We start from the raw sequence: 14,696 nt of genomic DNA, 5'->3' as shown, positions 1-14,696 counted from the left end.
CAGTCTTAAACTCTGGAGCAAGATAGTTAGCCTTCTGAGATGTATTTACCCTCAAATTAGGAGCAATAGCAACTCAAGAATCAATGTAGAAATGGGTCTTATAAATCTTTTATCTTATAAATTCATATTTTGAAGCTAAGCTATACAGAATTTTACTAATGAATTACACACATCCTGTAACAATCAAAGCACGAAGTCCAAATATGGATTTTTTTAATGAAGAACAAAATGTGAACTGTAAAATGTTAAATCACAAAATATGACCATTGTAGCATCCTCACCTTTCCCAGTTAGTGTCAATTCACTGTAAGCTGTGTTAACAAAGGCTTGTAGTCACAAAATAAGGTACATTAAAGCAGTAAATAGGGTCACATAAGGTCCTACTGATCAGTTTCAAATCTACTGTATTTGTTCCTAGTGTGTGTGTCTTAGTATTATTATGCAGAATAACATTGCTGCTGTTAAGCAAAATGTGAACTCGTATCTTGAGACTTTTATTTATTTATTTTTTTTAAAGTCTGCCAGACTTCCTGAGCTTCATATGTTATCATTTCAAAGATCAGCTACCCGATGTCACACAACACTGCTTTTTGTAAATTGTAACATTAAGCATATTGGCTCAAGGATTTGAGCCTTTTGATACATATATCGCCTATATCAAAATACATCTGGATGAATTTTGTACAAGAGAAAAAAAAATAACAGAAACCTGCATATTCAAGATTTTTTAATATTATTAATATGTATATTTTTCTGCTTTAGAAATATCACTATTTCCTTTAATGATGACAAAACTTCCACTAGAGTAGTACTGATCATTTGCTTTTGCCCCATTAATCACTAAATTACAATATTATACATATAATACAAAGCAGATTTTAATCTGAAACAATATTAAAATAAATGCTCAATAGATACAAAGATTTTTTTTAATCATTTCATATTTTTTCACCTTATTCTGGTCTGTGAGTCCTTGCACAGAAAAATGTAAAGCCATTCTCTTCTAATAAACTATTAAGTGCAAACAAATTTTCTTAAAAAACAAAAAACAAAACAAAACTATGATTGCAGCATCCAGCTTTTCAGATTCAAATTTCAAGACAGAGGATATTAAAGCCAAGTGCATCAAGGCCATCCCCAAACCTCTCTTCTTTTTTTGTCTTTTTTAATCCTTTATAGTAGTTACAAAACAGACAACCAAAATAAAATCAGTGCAAAAGTTCTTAATGGGGGAAAATCTATTCCATATGAAAGAACAATGTTAGGAAAGGAATCTGGGTGGAAGCAAGTCCTTGGATTCACTTTGCCCCTGGTTTTAACCTCTGGCCCGAAGCCCCTTGGTTAATCATGTTGAAAGGCTGTCTGGTTTCCACCTTTAACTGATTTCCTCACTACAACCATGTTCTAAATTCAGAAAAGTAAAAACAAAAGTGAAATGCATATGAGAAACAAAATGACAAAAAAAAATACTTCTCTTAAAAAAAAAAGAAGGAAAAAAGAAAAAAAAAAAAGAGGAAAAAAAAAAGTAAAGTAGAGACTGATGACACCATGGCCACAGTTCATCATTGCACCACAACGTTTCCATTTGTGCACAGTGCTAGCATGTCCACCGTGTGAGTAGACCATGTGACGGGACCAGAAACAAAGATTTAAGAAATGGAAAAGGGGGGGGGGGGGAGAAAAAAAAAAAAAGAGGAGAGAATAAGGGGGAAATAAAAGATGCAACGCTATAAAAGTGAAGAGCAACACAGGGCTCTCTGCATGACAGCAGTGTGATGCAGGGTACTTAGCAGCAGAAAGATTGTGGCTATACTACTGTTCCACTGGGAGAGTTGGCTTGGTTTTGGGATGACAATAAACCCTGAAAAGGAAGACAAAGATTTATTTGGGAGCATTTCCAAAGTTTCTTGATAACCTTTTTGGAAAAAGAAAATTACAAAAATGCATTAACATTAACAACCACAAAAAGAACTGTTATTGAAAATGTGTTTCTTGCATTCCTGTAATATTATATATGAACTATATGAACTAGTCATTTAAATCATTCTGGCTTCCTAAAGGGACATTTTAAAAAGGAAGGCAAAATATTATGTACTTAATTTAACTTTACACATTTTGAAAAGTTTATTTAGCTATTTTTTCTAGACCAAAGCCCTTAGTCTGACTATCAGCCTATCAGTTTACCACAGGAAATATCTGAGCAAAGCAAACAAACAAACAAACAAACAAACAAAAACAAAACACCATGTAGATGGGGCCAGATGCCAGAACTAATGGCATGAAAGCACACGCACGCACACAAAATATTGAGTCTAGTTAAACCCAGGTTTTATTCTCAATCTGCAACCTTCACAGAGTAAAACCATTATTGACCTCTGCTTGCTTTATCAGAAGCATCTGCTACCTTACCTCTGCGTTTCTCCTTTCACTATTCTCACCTTTATTGTTCTCCTTGGTATGTTTTTGTTTCTGCTCTGAAATTGAATTTGTGGGTAAGGAATTTTGCAAAAATGTAAGCATTTATATTTATTGTGGTGAATGTATAAGAGCCACGTTTAGTTCTGCGAGGTAAGAAGGTTCTCCATACTATGGTGCTGCTGGACTCGTATGTGAATAAACAAAAGGAAACAAAAACACACCCACACACCAGAAAAGAAGGGGGAAACAAAAACAAACAACCCCCCCCCCCCCGAAAATATCCTGCATTCTATCAGTGTAGTAGACTGAAAAGCATAGATTTTTATAACTTTTCACTGTTTTAGTGCCATTATTTAACCTTTTTATACCAACTACTTTAGTGTGACATGAAATCCAAGGACAGCATGATTCTGACAAACGAAAGTTAATTCACAAGAATGCTTACTAGTTAGAATGGCCACAGAACATTCATAAGGAACATCTGAGAGTGGTTAATGTGCTTGCACAAAACACAATTGAGTAATTTGTATATCATGGTTGTGCGTGATTACAGGAACACACACTGTAAATAGTCTGTAATGCCGAGCTCTACCGCATGACCTTTACCTGAATAAAATAGAAATTTGTTTTTCTACTGTAATTTAGTCTGTCTAAGCACTTTCCCAAGTTGGCACTAAAGAAATCATTCTACAAAATGCATTCTCTGGAAGGTGACAAATGGAATGGTGTGAATATATTTACCAATCAAAGACAAAGACTGCTGGGGATGATTTAATTAAAAGGTGTAATCTAAACTAAAATACTACAACATACAGCAAAACTGGCTAAAAGGCTTCTGCAAAAATGTTTGCTGCAAAGATAATATTTATTACTTTATTTCAATTACTTACAAAACATCCACCCATACTCCATAACTGCACAACAGTGAAGTTGAAAATATCAGAGACTATTAAAATATATTCTGTAACACTTAACCAGATGAATCAATCATAACAAATGCAAACGCACACAAAGCATTGCTTTTCTTGAAGGGGTGTGCAACTCATGAAATTGCAATGAAAGTCTTATTTCCTGCAAACCAACATGGTCTGTTTCTTATCAAAGTAATAAAGGCAATATTTATACTAATACAGATGTGAAGCCCCTTAGGCTACATTTGTTTATATTGAAACCTGGGTTAAATTTGCATATGGGATTTGGGCTTTGTAAAAAGTCTTATTTAAACTGGATTTATAATATTCATGCATTAAAATGTTGATTGCCTAAATTGAATGACTTTTAAAGAGTACAATATTCAGCTCTAATATAATTGGTGAGTAAACATATATTGTCTTTTAGTTAGATCTGCAAAGATGCCTTTGTGCTGATAGCTTCATGGATCAAATAATTTTTCTAAATTGCTATATATACACCCTATGTGGTGTTCAGAGAAAAGGCAATTTGTTCTTTGCTACGATGTGGTGCAATAATAGTGCATGTGTTGGCATACACCAAAGTGATATTCTCCAATAGTGTCCAAGGTTGGCAGCTTTGCATATGAAAAACAATCATAGTGAAACCACCAACAGTCAAAGAGACAGAGCATTGTGGGTGTTACTAATGAGGAAATTATGTGTATTTACACATTAAGGAAACACATCTCCATTTCTCTTGATTGGAGGGGCCCATAAACATGGGTATTTAAATAAAACTTTCAAAGAGTTACTCAGCTCTATAAGAAATATAGGCACAGTAGCTATGTCTACGTTCACGTGATGGAGTGGTGGTGTAAATACTGGGAGAAAAGTAATGAACGGAAGACCAGTTTGCACACATGGTTGGATTCAAAAAGAACTTACCACTTTGCCAGGCCTCGCCCATGTGCAAATAAATCCCTCCTGACAAGCGGTGACTATACAGTCCTCTAGAAAGATGAGAACAGTGAGTCTCTCGTGTGCTATCTTTTTACAGATGAGCGGCTCAAGGAGGGGCACATCCTCCATTCGTGGGCACAGCAGTGTGCCCAGTGTCTTGGCAGGGTCCGTTTTGGTTTTGGCGAGCAGGTTGAGCTTGTCGCTGCTCTTGCTGCTGATGTGGCCCATGCTGTGGTTGCGCTTGTGGTCCTTCTCGTGGTGGCGCTCTTTGCGATCATGCAATGACAGCGTGGCAAACTTGCTCACACCTGAGGCAATGGCGTTGTCCATCACGCTGCTCTTGCTATTGGCGGTGGAGGCTGCTGCCGAGTGCGGTAAGCTGTTGGAGCGTGGCAGGGGCATGGGGAGGGGGTTCCCTGGTGCATTGGGCCCACCGTTGTTGCTGCCGTTCGTGCTGGGGTTGTTGACAGCCGTGATAACAGTGGCACCTACACCACCGCTGCCACCACTCCCGCTTCCTCCACTTCCTGTGGCTGGAGGACTGGTGGCGTTCATGACATTGGTATGGGTTCTGGTTCGAGACAAGGGGAGGTGGGGGAACAGGATGTCCTCTGTGAGGTCCCACAGGCATAGCTGAGTGTCCTGCCCCACTGAGCCAAAGCGGTAAGTCACGCTAACTGGCCTGCTGTCTGTGGAGTTGCGCTTTGAGAGGTGTGACTGCGTGCTGTTGGCCCGATCACGGCCAAAGTGGACCTGTTCCTGGAAGTCTTCGTCACTTCCACTGAACTCCATGGGGTCACTCTCCTCCACACTAGTGGTGTAGTGATCAAATGCCACCACACTCACCCATGACTTGTGTCCGTGACCACGGGCTATGACACGACAATCCACAAATGACCACACAGTCACTAAATCGTCCTCTCCACCTGCAACAATGTACTTCCCGTCCGGGCTCCAACACACACAAAGCAGCCCCCCAAAGTAGCTTTTCATGGTCCCATGTAGCTCCACCGCATCAAAGTTAAACACACGAAGGAAGCCATCCTGGCTTACACAAGCCAGAAACTTCCCATCGGGGGAAAAGGCAAACTCATTCAATGCCCCTTCTCCTACCATCCACTTGAGTAGAGGGTTGCGCGTGGACTTGCTCTTGCACGTGTGAACAGCATAGTTATCACCCTGCTTGAGTAGCTGGTAGTGAGGGGCTGTGGTTCCACATGTATGCTCCACATTATACAAGTACATGTTTCCACTGGAATGAGCTACAAGGAAGAGACTCTCAGAGCCTGGCACCCATTTTACACAAGTCACTCTAGATTTATCTATTAGTCTCTGAGAAAGTGGAATTGGAGATGTGAGTGGGTGATGGGAACAGATGAAAAAATGAGGGAGAAAAAGAGCATTTTTTTAGAATAAAAAGTTATTCATTAAACACACCATACACTGCTAAACTATCTAGGGTTTCACTGCATTATGAGACACAATAGAAGATGATACATTTTTTCCCCACGACACCCTGCTTTTAAAAAGTCTAAACATTTTAATGAGAAGGACACACTGACTGCTAATGATATGCATACTTGGTGAAATTAGTGACTGGAATAAAAAAATGTTTAAAAATTAAAAAAACAGTACTAAGTGGTGAGAATGATTTGCTCAAATGCCTAAAATCAGCACTATTTTGTATAATTACATTCAGATATGCTACTGTCCTTTCATTACCATTTGCTAAAGGTCTGGTTGGTACACAAATGAATTTCAATATCTATAAATGTGGTTGAAAAGAAAAAGAAAAAGAAAAAACATTTGATTAAAATATAACTGTCAATTAAACAGTGCATGACAAAAAAATAAAAGACACTACAGTTTAACAGCATTCTACTTCAACACAGCCCTATAGTTCTTATTCTTTAAAGATATTAAAAACAGCTGCATGAATATCAAAGTATCCAAGTGCTGCAACAATACTTCACATACACTTACTTCTTCATTGAAGAGCTTGCTTGTCTCCTTCTTGATGGGGTCAATAAGCTGCACCTGTCCTGCCGAGAAGCCCACTAGCAGAGAGACACTCTCAGCTGTGGCAGTAAGGTGGTTAAAGTCATGGCAGGTGGGCTGCGTTCCCTTGTATATCCTCTTGTCTATTGGCTTACTTAAGTCTGCAGCCTGTAGGCCATAAACACAGAAATGAGACAGATAAACAAGAAATTAATAGGGATACTTTCTTATCTATGAAATTTATTAAATCAAATGAAAATTCTTTTTCTAAGAGATTTTTAACAGACTTCAGGTTGTGTGTAACTCTTTTCAGGTCAGTTATCTGAAAACAGTTACACAGCCTGAAGTCTGTAAAATTACTTGAAATGAATAAAGTTGATTTGTAACCTATTTAGTCCCTATATGATCCAAAAGTAAAGTAAACAATATCCATTGTTAAGTCATTCTAAACTGCCCAATGTGTTAGGGGGAAATGTATTCACCATTCCCTGGGACCTCAGGACTAGGTACAATAATGACATGGTAATGCGTGGACAGGGGAATGACTTAGTGAAAAGGTAGGGGAGGCCATTATATCAGTGTTGTTTAAAATACAGAGCATTAAAACTCTAAAGATGTGCTGTATATTCACTAATGTAAATATCTTCAAATGAAGCATCCTCTTCCTGTTACTAATGGCAGGATTTGCTTTCCCCATCATAAATTCATCAAATCACATGTCCATAATTGCATGCAAGTTTGATTTATTCATCTCCATTACGGTGGTGCCAAATTCAGCAATGTGCTTTAAGGTGCCTGAATTGAACACACAACTTGGACAAAAAGACAAAGTTATGTGCTTTTAATGGAAAACTATATAGCTGACTAAGAACTTATCTAATTAGCTACTGCGTTAACTTCCTAACCTAAGCAGCTACCTTACTGACCCACGAGGTAGCTAATAACATTTTAAACTATGTCTTCTATATGAACCAAAAAGATGTAATCCAAAAAGCTGGTGGAAAGCTGTTGTCTTTCACTTTCTAAACACACAGGCACACGGACCATCTATGTACGTTTCGGACATAGGACCTTCATTAGCTGTGTAAGCAAATATATAAATGACTCTAAATGTCACCAAGGTTTCATACCAGTTTATAGCTTACTTACGGTCACTGCACGAATGGGCCAAATGTGGCTTACTGTAACAGAATATGCAGGTATCAAAACTACATATGTATGGTAATCATGTTACTGACTAACAATATTAAAATTATTTCATTTAGAATTTTATAAAATCACCCCTTTGTCTGATGTTTAGGTTACTGATACTTATTTAGCAATATTTCACAGTATTTAGCCTACTGTTCAGGTACTGGTGGTACACCTGCCATGATAAAATGGTTCTGCAATGACAAAACAACTGTAGACTTGAGTCAGATTTGTTTTTGTTTAGATTATTATGATAGCACTACTATAGTTAGACTAATATTTGTGCTTTGCATGTTTTGCCTAAAAAATTAAAAAGCATTAAAATGATATCTGAATGTTGCACAAAAGTCATACAAGATATGCTACCAAACCTGAACTGTGAATAAATAAGCTGTATGGGGTAAAGAGCAAATATTTATGGTATATCTAGAATGACTTCATTTCATTGAATAAACATCTAATGGCATGCCTAAAAGACTTCATATCAGATTTCATTTAATGAGCACTATAAATGCATATAAAAAACTAAAAGGTAATACTATTGTCATCCACTGCATTACCAACATAATGAAAATTTCTGCAAACTAAAGCACAAATGAAACATGCTGTTTCTTTGAATATGTACTGGCTTAAAAGCAACAGATAAATAGGCATGGTATGTGACCTTTCATACATAAGCATTTATATGAAAGAGTGCACATAAGCTGTAACAGACAATATTGTACCATCATTCCTGTTCTAAAAGTACATATGACTGTAACCTGAATACACAGCAGAGCCAAACAAACATTCTTCCTATCCTTCATGTACTAAACATAGTAGATAATTATTGCTTTATCATCTCTTCTACTTCAGTTAGACAGTTCACACCAGAGAACCATATCAGTTCAGTACCTGCTAAACCTAAGAAAAGTTATGCGAGAGGGAACGCTTATATCTACATAAGATGTTACATTTTCACACGAAAAAAAAATTGATGAAAACCACAGAAACTAAAGTTTCTAAAAATATATGATAAACCAATGCAAATGTAGGGAACAACACTTCACACACATTAATCTACCACCTCCAACATTAGAAAAAGATCTATGCACAATGGAGAATGGCAGATACTGCACCCAATTCAACTCCCAAGATATTCGCATTTAAGCAGTGTGTTCCCAGACCACTCATCCATTTAATGACAGACTTATACATATTAGTACATAGTTGTCGTCGAAATTAACTAGCTAGCTAACTATTACGTGTAATCTCAAGAATACACATTGGCAGCAAGTGTGGAGCGGGCCTGCCAGCAGTACCAAACCAAAAACAAACAAACAAACAAGCAAAAAACCCAAACAAGATAGATTCAGAAATTAAACAATAATATCTTGTTCACTCATGCCCCAATGAAGAGGAAAACATTTTCAGAAGACGTCCTGCCACACTTCTGATTCACTCTTGCATCACGACAACGCAGGTACGCGCATAATGATAACCGGTTAATACACGACCCACCTGTTCCCATTAAATCACTAGTTTTGTACAGTTAGGAAGACAAATGCGCAGTACCGTCCTCAGTCGTACAGCTATATCATTCATTTCCAACAGCTAAGAGCTAATTATGCTAGCGTAGCTTGTCATGGCATAGTCGACCCCAAAATCTACCAACATGTACTTTGCTAACGCTGGCCAACCTCATGTTTACGCTGACAATGTAGCTTTATTAGTTTTACATCAAAGGTCATTAAAGCACGAGCACACTTTCATTTCATCATTCCAAGGCAAAAACCTGCAGTAAAAGTGCTGGTCGTGGTGCGTCCATGACAGGTGTATTTAGGCCTAAACTGACAGCTTGTTGGTTGTCTTCAAAAGCTAACCCGCTAGCTAGCAAACTGGCTAGCAGAATAGCAATTTAGCTAGCTAGCTGTTGTGCATACCATAACAGTCTGTAAGAGGCAGGCAAGCTAGCTTGCAAGCTGTAATTTAAAACGCTGAGAACAAACAAGCCAACAATAGCCTCGTACCAAGGCTGATGTAGTTTCAACTTTTACTGGGATAGTCACATTGACAACGCAAATCCAGGAAAATAAGGTCGTGAACACGTCGTGTTTACCTTTCTGACGCCTTTGTAGATGTAGAAGTACAGTTCCCGGCCCACATTGAAACAGATTCTGTCGCCGTTGCCAGATTGGTCGTTGACGTTGACAAACGAGACTTTAACTGGGTTAGAACCTTGTGAATTGAAAGGCACCCTATTGGGACGGCTGTATTCGGAGTGTGCTAGGAGTTTATATGCACCTTCTCGGGTAGTGAACTGAGTTTTAATTTCGTTCATCTCCTTCCCTCCTCCCTCCGCCGCCATCTTTAAAATTTGCATTCATCCTTCCCCAGGCCCGGATCTTACGCGTTGAGCATGCGCATAGCCAAAAACACGCGGTACAACGCAGCCATTTATTACCTTATATATATTTTATAACCGATAAGTATGGGGTTGGGAAGCAAAGGGTCAGCAGTTATTGTATCAAACTTAATGTTTTTGTTCATTATTTCGTATAACAAACAACATTTTCGAAAATAAAACATTTTAAAACAGATTAATCCATTAAGAGATCAAAATGACATTATATGCCGTTACTTTCCACATGGTTTTAATCTTATAAATGCATAGATTTTTAGGCTTTATATAGCCTAGGTCTATTAATAAATCTCAACTATCAGTTTATATACACTTTGATCTTTCTTAATTCCTGGAAAACTAACGGGGTGATTTTTAAAATTCCTAATCACCAGTATGTACGCCTGCGTTAAACTTAATAGCAATAGTAATCACGCTACCTTTAATTTGCCTAAAGACGTCCACACAGTGCGTGCGCAAGAATGCCAACTAAAAAGTTACGACGACAGCATGCAGCAGCAGGTATCATAAACGATTAACTCACGCTGCATTTCTCAAAACCATACTTAAATGTCACATATATAGTTTCTTACATAGACATAATTGAGTGAAGTGTCAATTTGTTTTGTAAATTACCGATATTTCACATTACAGACGAAGACTTTTTATACTTGAATTTGTTTAAAATGTACGTATAGGTCATTGTGACAAAAGATTTGTGCAAAGAGGCCCAGACACCGTGGATAGACTGGCATTCAAGTATATGGTAGGACTACACGTTTGTAAATGTTTATGCAAATGAAATCCCAGTAGTATGAAAAACTGTTTGTAGCTTAGTTTTAAATTAAGCACTGTAAGAAATCATTTTCTTACTGATTATGTTGTTTTGTGTCAGGAGATGTGTAAAGTGGATTCAAGTTCCGACTCAGAGTCAGAAGCAAGCCCACGTTGGTCTGATGTCAGCAGCAAGGTATTACACTAATAACTCTTGGATTTAGCAATTAGACCGTTCAATTAACAGTTCTTAAAAATTGCAGAAAGAATACATTTCTTCAGAAGAAATACTTATTCATAAACTACAAATTCTTACATAATCTAAAATAAATAAATAAATATAAACAAAAATGACAGAACTGAGCCCAAAATTATACGCCACACTTTTGTAGCTTCCGGGTAAGGACTGTCATGTGATGACAAAAAGAAAGTACACTCAGCACCCAGAGGAACACTTTTTATACATTTTCTACTGGCTGGGTCACAGATGTACACCTCCTGTTCTGTGTTGTAACAAAGCTGTGCATGTGGCTGAAAAGTAAAGCATAAAACATTGCTTTGTTAAACAAGTCCTTCACCTGCAAGATTATAACCTTTGAAGCTAAGTGCATGACTGTGTGCTGTCTTGTTAGTCTTTCCAGGTTCAAACTGGTCATAAGAGGCCTATTTTACCACAAAAGTCATTTGGGCGGTACTGCCAACATGTAAGTAGGATTGGAGCATGAATCAGATAAGCCTTCTTAGCACATTCTCTTAAACACGCATGCCTGAATCACCTTTGGCTCTATAATGAGAAACATGTACTTGTTTGCCACTTGTTTCAGCCTTTGGACCCTTATGATGGAAGCTCAGAAGACTCTGCTTCTTCTGCTGATGCTTCAAAACGACAGAAACACGGAGGCTTCAAAATGAAGGGGAGGAGCCGTAGAGTAGCCCCCAATCTTCCACCTCTACACAAGGAGGTTATGAGGGTGGGGCCAAGAGATGGCATAGCAGTACATCTCTCAGATGTCCAGATGAGGTCATCAAGTGACTCAGAGCTGAAAACAGTTAACCAGAGGGACTCTTGCCCTTGTAGGGCAATAAAATTTTCCAATGCTGAGATTTCTGAGAACACAAAATCCCCCATCCATTCCACTGCAACTCCATTTGGTATAGAGACTTCTTTTCAACTTACGGATGACTTACTCAAGAACCCAATCCACCCTGGTATACTTTCAAAAAGGAAGTTATTTTGCCCATTGGGTGAATCTGAGGAATCCACACGCAGAAAGAAGCAATGCATTGCTGAAATGGAGACTGAGACATTTTCCCCAGAGGTGAGTGTGCAGTGGTCTATAAGCTGAAGAATGTGCTTTATCAGAAGAAAATCTGCAGCACAGAGAAGCCATGTGACTGGTGACTCATTGCATATGAAGGATGAATCAGCAGATTACTCCAATTGGCATGCCATTAAGGTGCATGATGCAATGTGGTACTCATGCTTTTTGACATGAAATACAACCCATTGTAGTGTTCCTGATATTATAAAACCCATAAATAGGAAAGGGTTTAAACCATCTTTCCAAGTCAGTACATGCATCAAATGTTAGTCTGTGCCAGTGTCCTGGTAGAAATGGTGTGATTTTAATAAGGATGAAGGCATATTATTAATTTACCATATATAAACATTTAATATTTATTGCAGTTTGTTTCTCTTCTTAGGGATGAAGTGTTTCACTCTGGACCTTTAATTCAGCACTCGGTGGCGCCTGAAAAGAATCACATTTTTGCAAGTTCACCAATGTCACAATTATTGTATGCTGGCACTGAAGACTGCAGTGGGGTCCTTTACTTGTAAGATATGCTTCCTGGGATTATTTGGGGTCATCTTTTCTAGAGTATGTTTGTTTTCTCCCTGCTTTCAAATGACCCAACTCATCAGCTAAATACCAGCACTATGTGAATTTAAAACGAGCATTATATCAGGGCAAGCACTAAAATGTGCAGTGCAGGGGAGTCTAGGATGGCTGAATGTTGAATTGAATTAAAGTTTGAGGAAAACATTGAGGAAAAATGAGCTTTTCTTTGAAAGAAATGACATTTATAATGAATTGTAAAATAAGTGCACTTGACTAACCACATAAAACTGCCACGTGTTTTGTTCCCTACGAGACCTTTATGAAAACAGAACTTCCAGGGTCTGATTTTCACTGCTAATTTTTCCTGCATAAGAAACAGCATGTGGTTATGTTCTTTTTGTTTTGCTTCCTCACAAAATAAGTATGTGGTCCCATTTTGTAGCAAAATGTTTTTCATATTTCTGCATAAAATGTGTTTAATACTGAAGTTTACAAATTATTGGGGTTTTCCATTACACTCATGTTCTCCTATTCCAAATCAGAAGTCTAAGATTAGCAGTCTGTCTTCTAATTTAAGGGGTAAAATTCCACATCTGCAACTCCAAAAACCTATAAACCTAAGATACAGTAGAGGTTGACTTGGTGGTATTTTAAGACTACTTTCTACACTTAAGTCTTTCTGGTACTTTCAAATTAAATTATATACAGTATACTCACCCAACAAATATCTTTTTATGCTTATTAAGATTGAACTTAATGACAGATGAAGTCCTGTTAGTCAACATACCATTGTTTTACAGCTAGTGATTTGAGTTGTAAGGTGGCAGCCTCTTTAGAGTCCCTTTGGTATGTTAGTATAAGGTATTAGTCACAGTAACCCGTTTGAGGTATGACAGTCCAATTTTATAATTTAAATTGGAAAATTATGGACCCAAACAAAGTTAAATGACAGCTTATATAGTCACATTAATACTTTAATTTTGAACATTCAGGCCATAAGTTTAAGAATTTAGTAGTTCCAGTTAGGATTGTTGCATGCATTACTTTAAATCATGGAAAGAAAGAAGCATCATCTGAAACTGTAACATGCAAAACTTTATTCAACATTCAATGTTCCATCTTAAAACACATACAATTTCATTCTTTTAAAAGTCTGATCAGATCTTAAACCTCACAGTGCACAATCCATCCAACAACTTAACTTTTTAATCTCCCTATTGGAAAAAAGTTACATTTATAATGTATGATTACACTTTCAAAAGTACTGGGTTATCTTCCAAGCTAGGACAAATCACACTGATAGGTGACCATTAGTAATGATTAATGTTTAACAAATGCTTAGCAATCATCTACTCTGTGCAGAGGATGGCCACGCCACGTTCATAGAAATTGTGAGGGTCTTCCTTGGTAGCGATGTCAAAGTCCACCGTGAAGATCAGATCCGTGCGAGTGAAGTTTAGATACACTGGTAGGGTCACCTGGAAATGAAGTGGGGAAAAAAGCCAAAGTGAGTCATATAACTGACACAGCTAGAACACACTAACTTTTCGCTTTACAGCATACATCACTGGAATAGCTGAGTGCTGACTGACCATATTCCTCCTTTCTGCGCTGCTCTGCTTCACCCAGCGCAGATGTGTGAGTGGCAGCTCAGTGGAGATGGAAGTGGACAGGGAGAGCTTGTTGTTGGTACACGTGGCTCCCTGCAACTTCAGACCTATTGGAGAGAACACGATGAGCCACTACAAGCTCAAATCATGTTGTAACTTAGTTGGAATTATAATGTCACAATTGAACCCAATAATAATCCAAACTAGTATACATTTCCAGCCATTGCCCACCCTTAATGCCAAAGCTGCAGGCATCCAGCGCTGCCCCCTGTGCAGAGGTGACGTTGACCTCAAGACCCAGCTCTTCTAGGGACCAGCTGTTGGCCTGTGCCACATATTGACGGGTGGCTGTGATGTAGGCTTCCGGAACAAACAGACTGCCCAGGTTCACGTGGATATTCTAGATAATGATAAAATCATCATCATCATCATCATCATCATCATCATCATCATCATCATCAACTTGTGCCAGTGGCTGTACACTGTGTTTACAAGTTCAATTCAGGTTGTATGAACACATCCCATTGAAAGTTTGACGTGGAATATCAAAGCAAGTAGACAAAAGTTAAATATAAATAAAATTAGCTTCCTGAAGTATATTTCAGATAAGGATTAATTTATGAATTTCCAG

General features: G+C 38.0%; 2 protein-coding genes across 3 annotated transcripts in view; both read right to left on the bottom strand.

Moving 5' to 3' along the window:
- Window positions 1–189: 189 nt before the first annotated feature.
- wdr20a (WD repeat domain 20a) lies at window positions 190–9,822 on the bottom strand. Its single transcript, XM_027025846.2, has 4 exons — window positions 9,559–9,822; window positions 6,255–6,437; window positions 4,257–5,603; window positions 190–1,861 (listed from the first exon to the last, which is right to left on the bottom strand). The coding sequence occupies exons 1-4, from the start codon at window positions 9,820–9,822 to the stop codon at window positions 1,808–1,810; spliced, it is 1,848 nt and encodes a 615-aa protein (XP_026881647.1). The 3' UTR covers window positions 190–1,807.
- A 3,707-nt stretch (window positions 9,823–13,529) lies between these two features.
- dync1h1 (dynein, cytoplasmic 1, heavy chain 1) overlaps window positions 13,530–14,696 on the bottom strand; it is a 30,606-nt gene continuing 29,439 nt past the window's right edge. For both annotated transcript variants that reach the window (XM_035532920.1, XM_035532921.1), the window contains exons 76-78: window positions 14,297–14,465; window positions 14,048–14,172; window positions 13,530–13,933 (exon numbers count right to left, since the gene is read on the bottom strand). In XM_035532920.1, the coding sequence (XP_035388813.1) occupies window positions 13,805–13,933; window positions 14,048–14,172; window positions 14,297–14,465 (423 nt within the window). In that variant the 3' untranslated portion in view covers window positions 13,530–13,804. The remainder of the gene's footprint in view (window positions 13,934–14,047; window positions 14,173–14,296; window positions 14,466–14,696) is intronic.

Source organism: Electrophorus electricus, chromosome 13, assembly GCF_013358815.1.
Source record: "Electrophorus electricus isolate fEleEle1 chromosome 13, fEleEle1.pri, whole genome shotgun sequence".
NCBI classification, from domain to species: domain Eukaryota; kingdom Metazoa; phylum Chordata; class Actinopteri; order Gymnotiformes; family Gymnotidae; genus Electrophorus; species Electrophorus electricus.
Note: the sequence above shows the minus strand (reverse complement) of the source record. Positions and strands in the feature narration are given on the sequence as shown.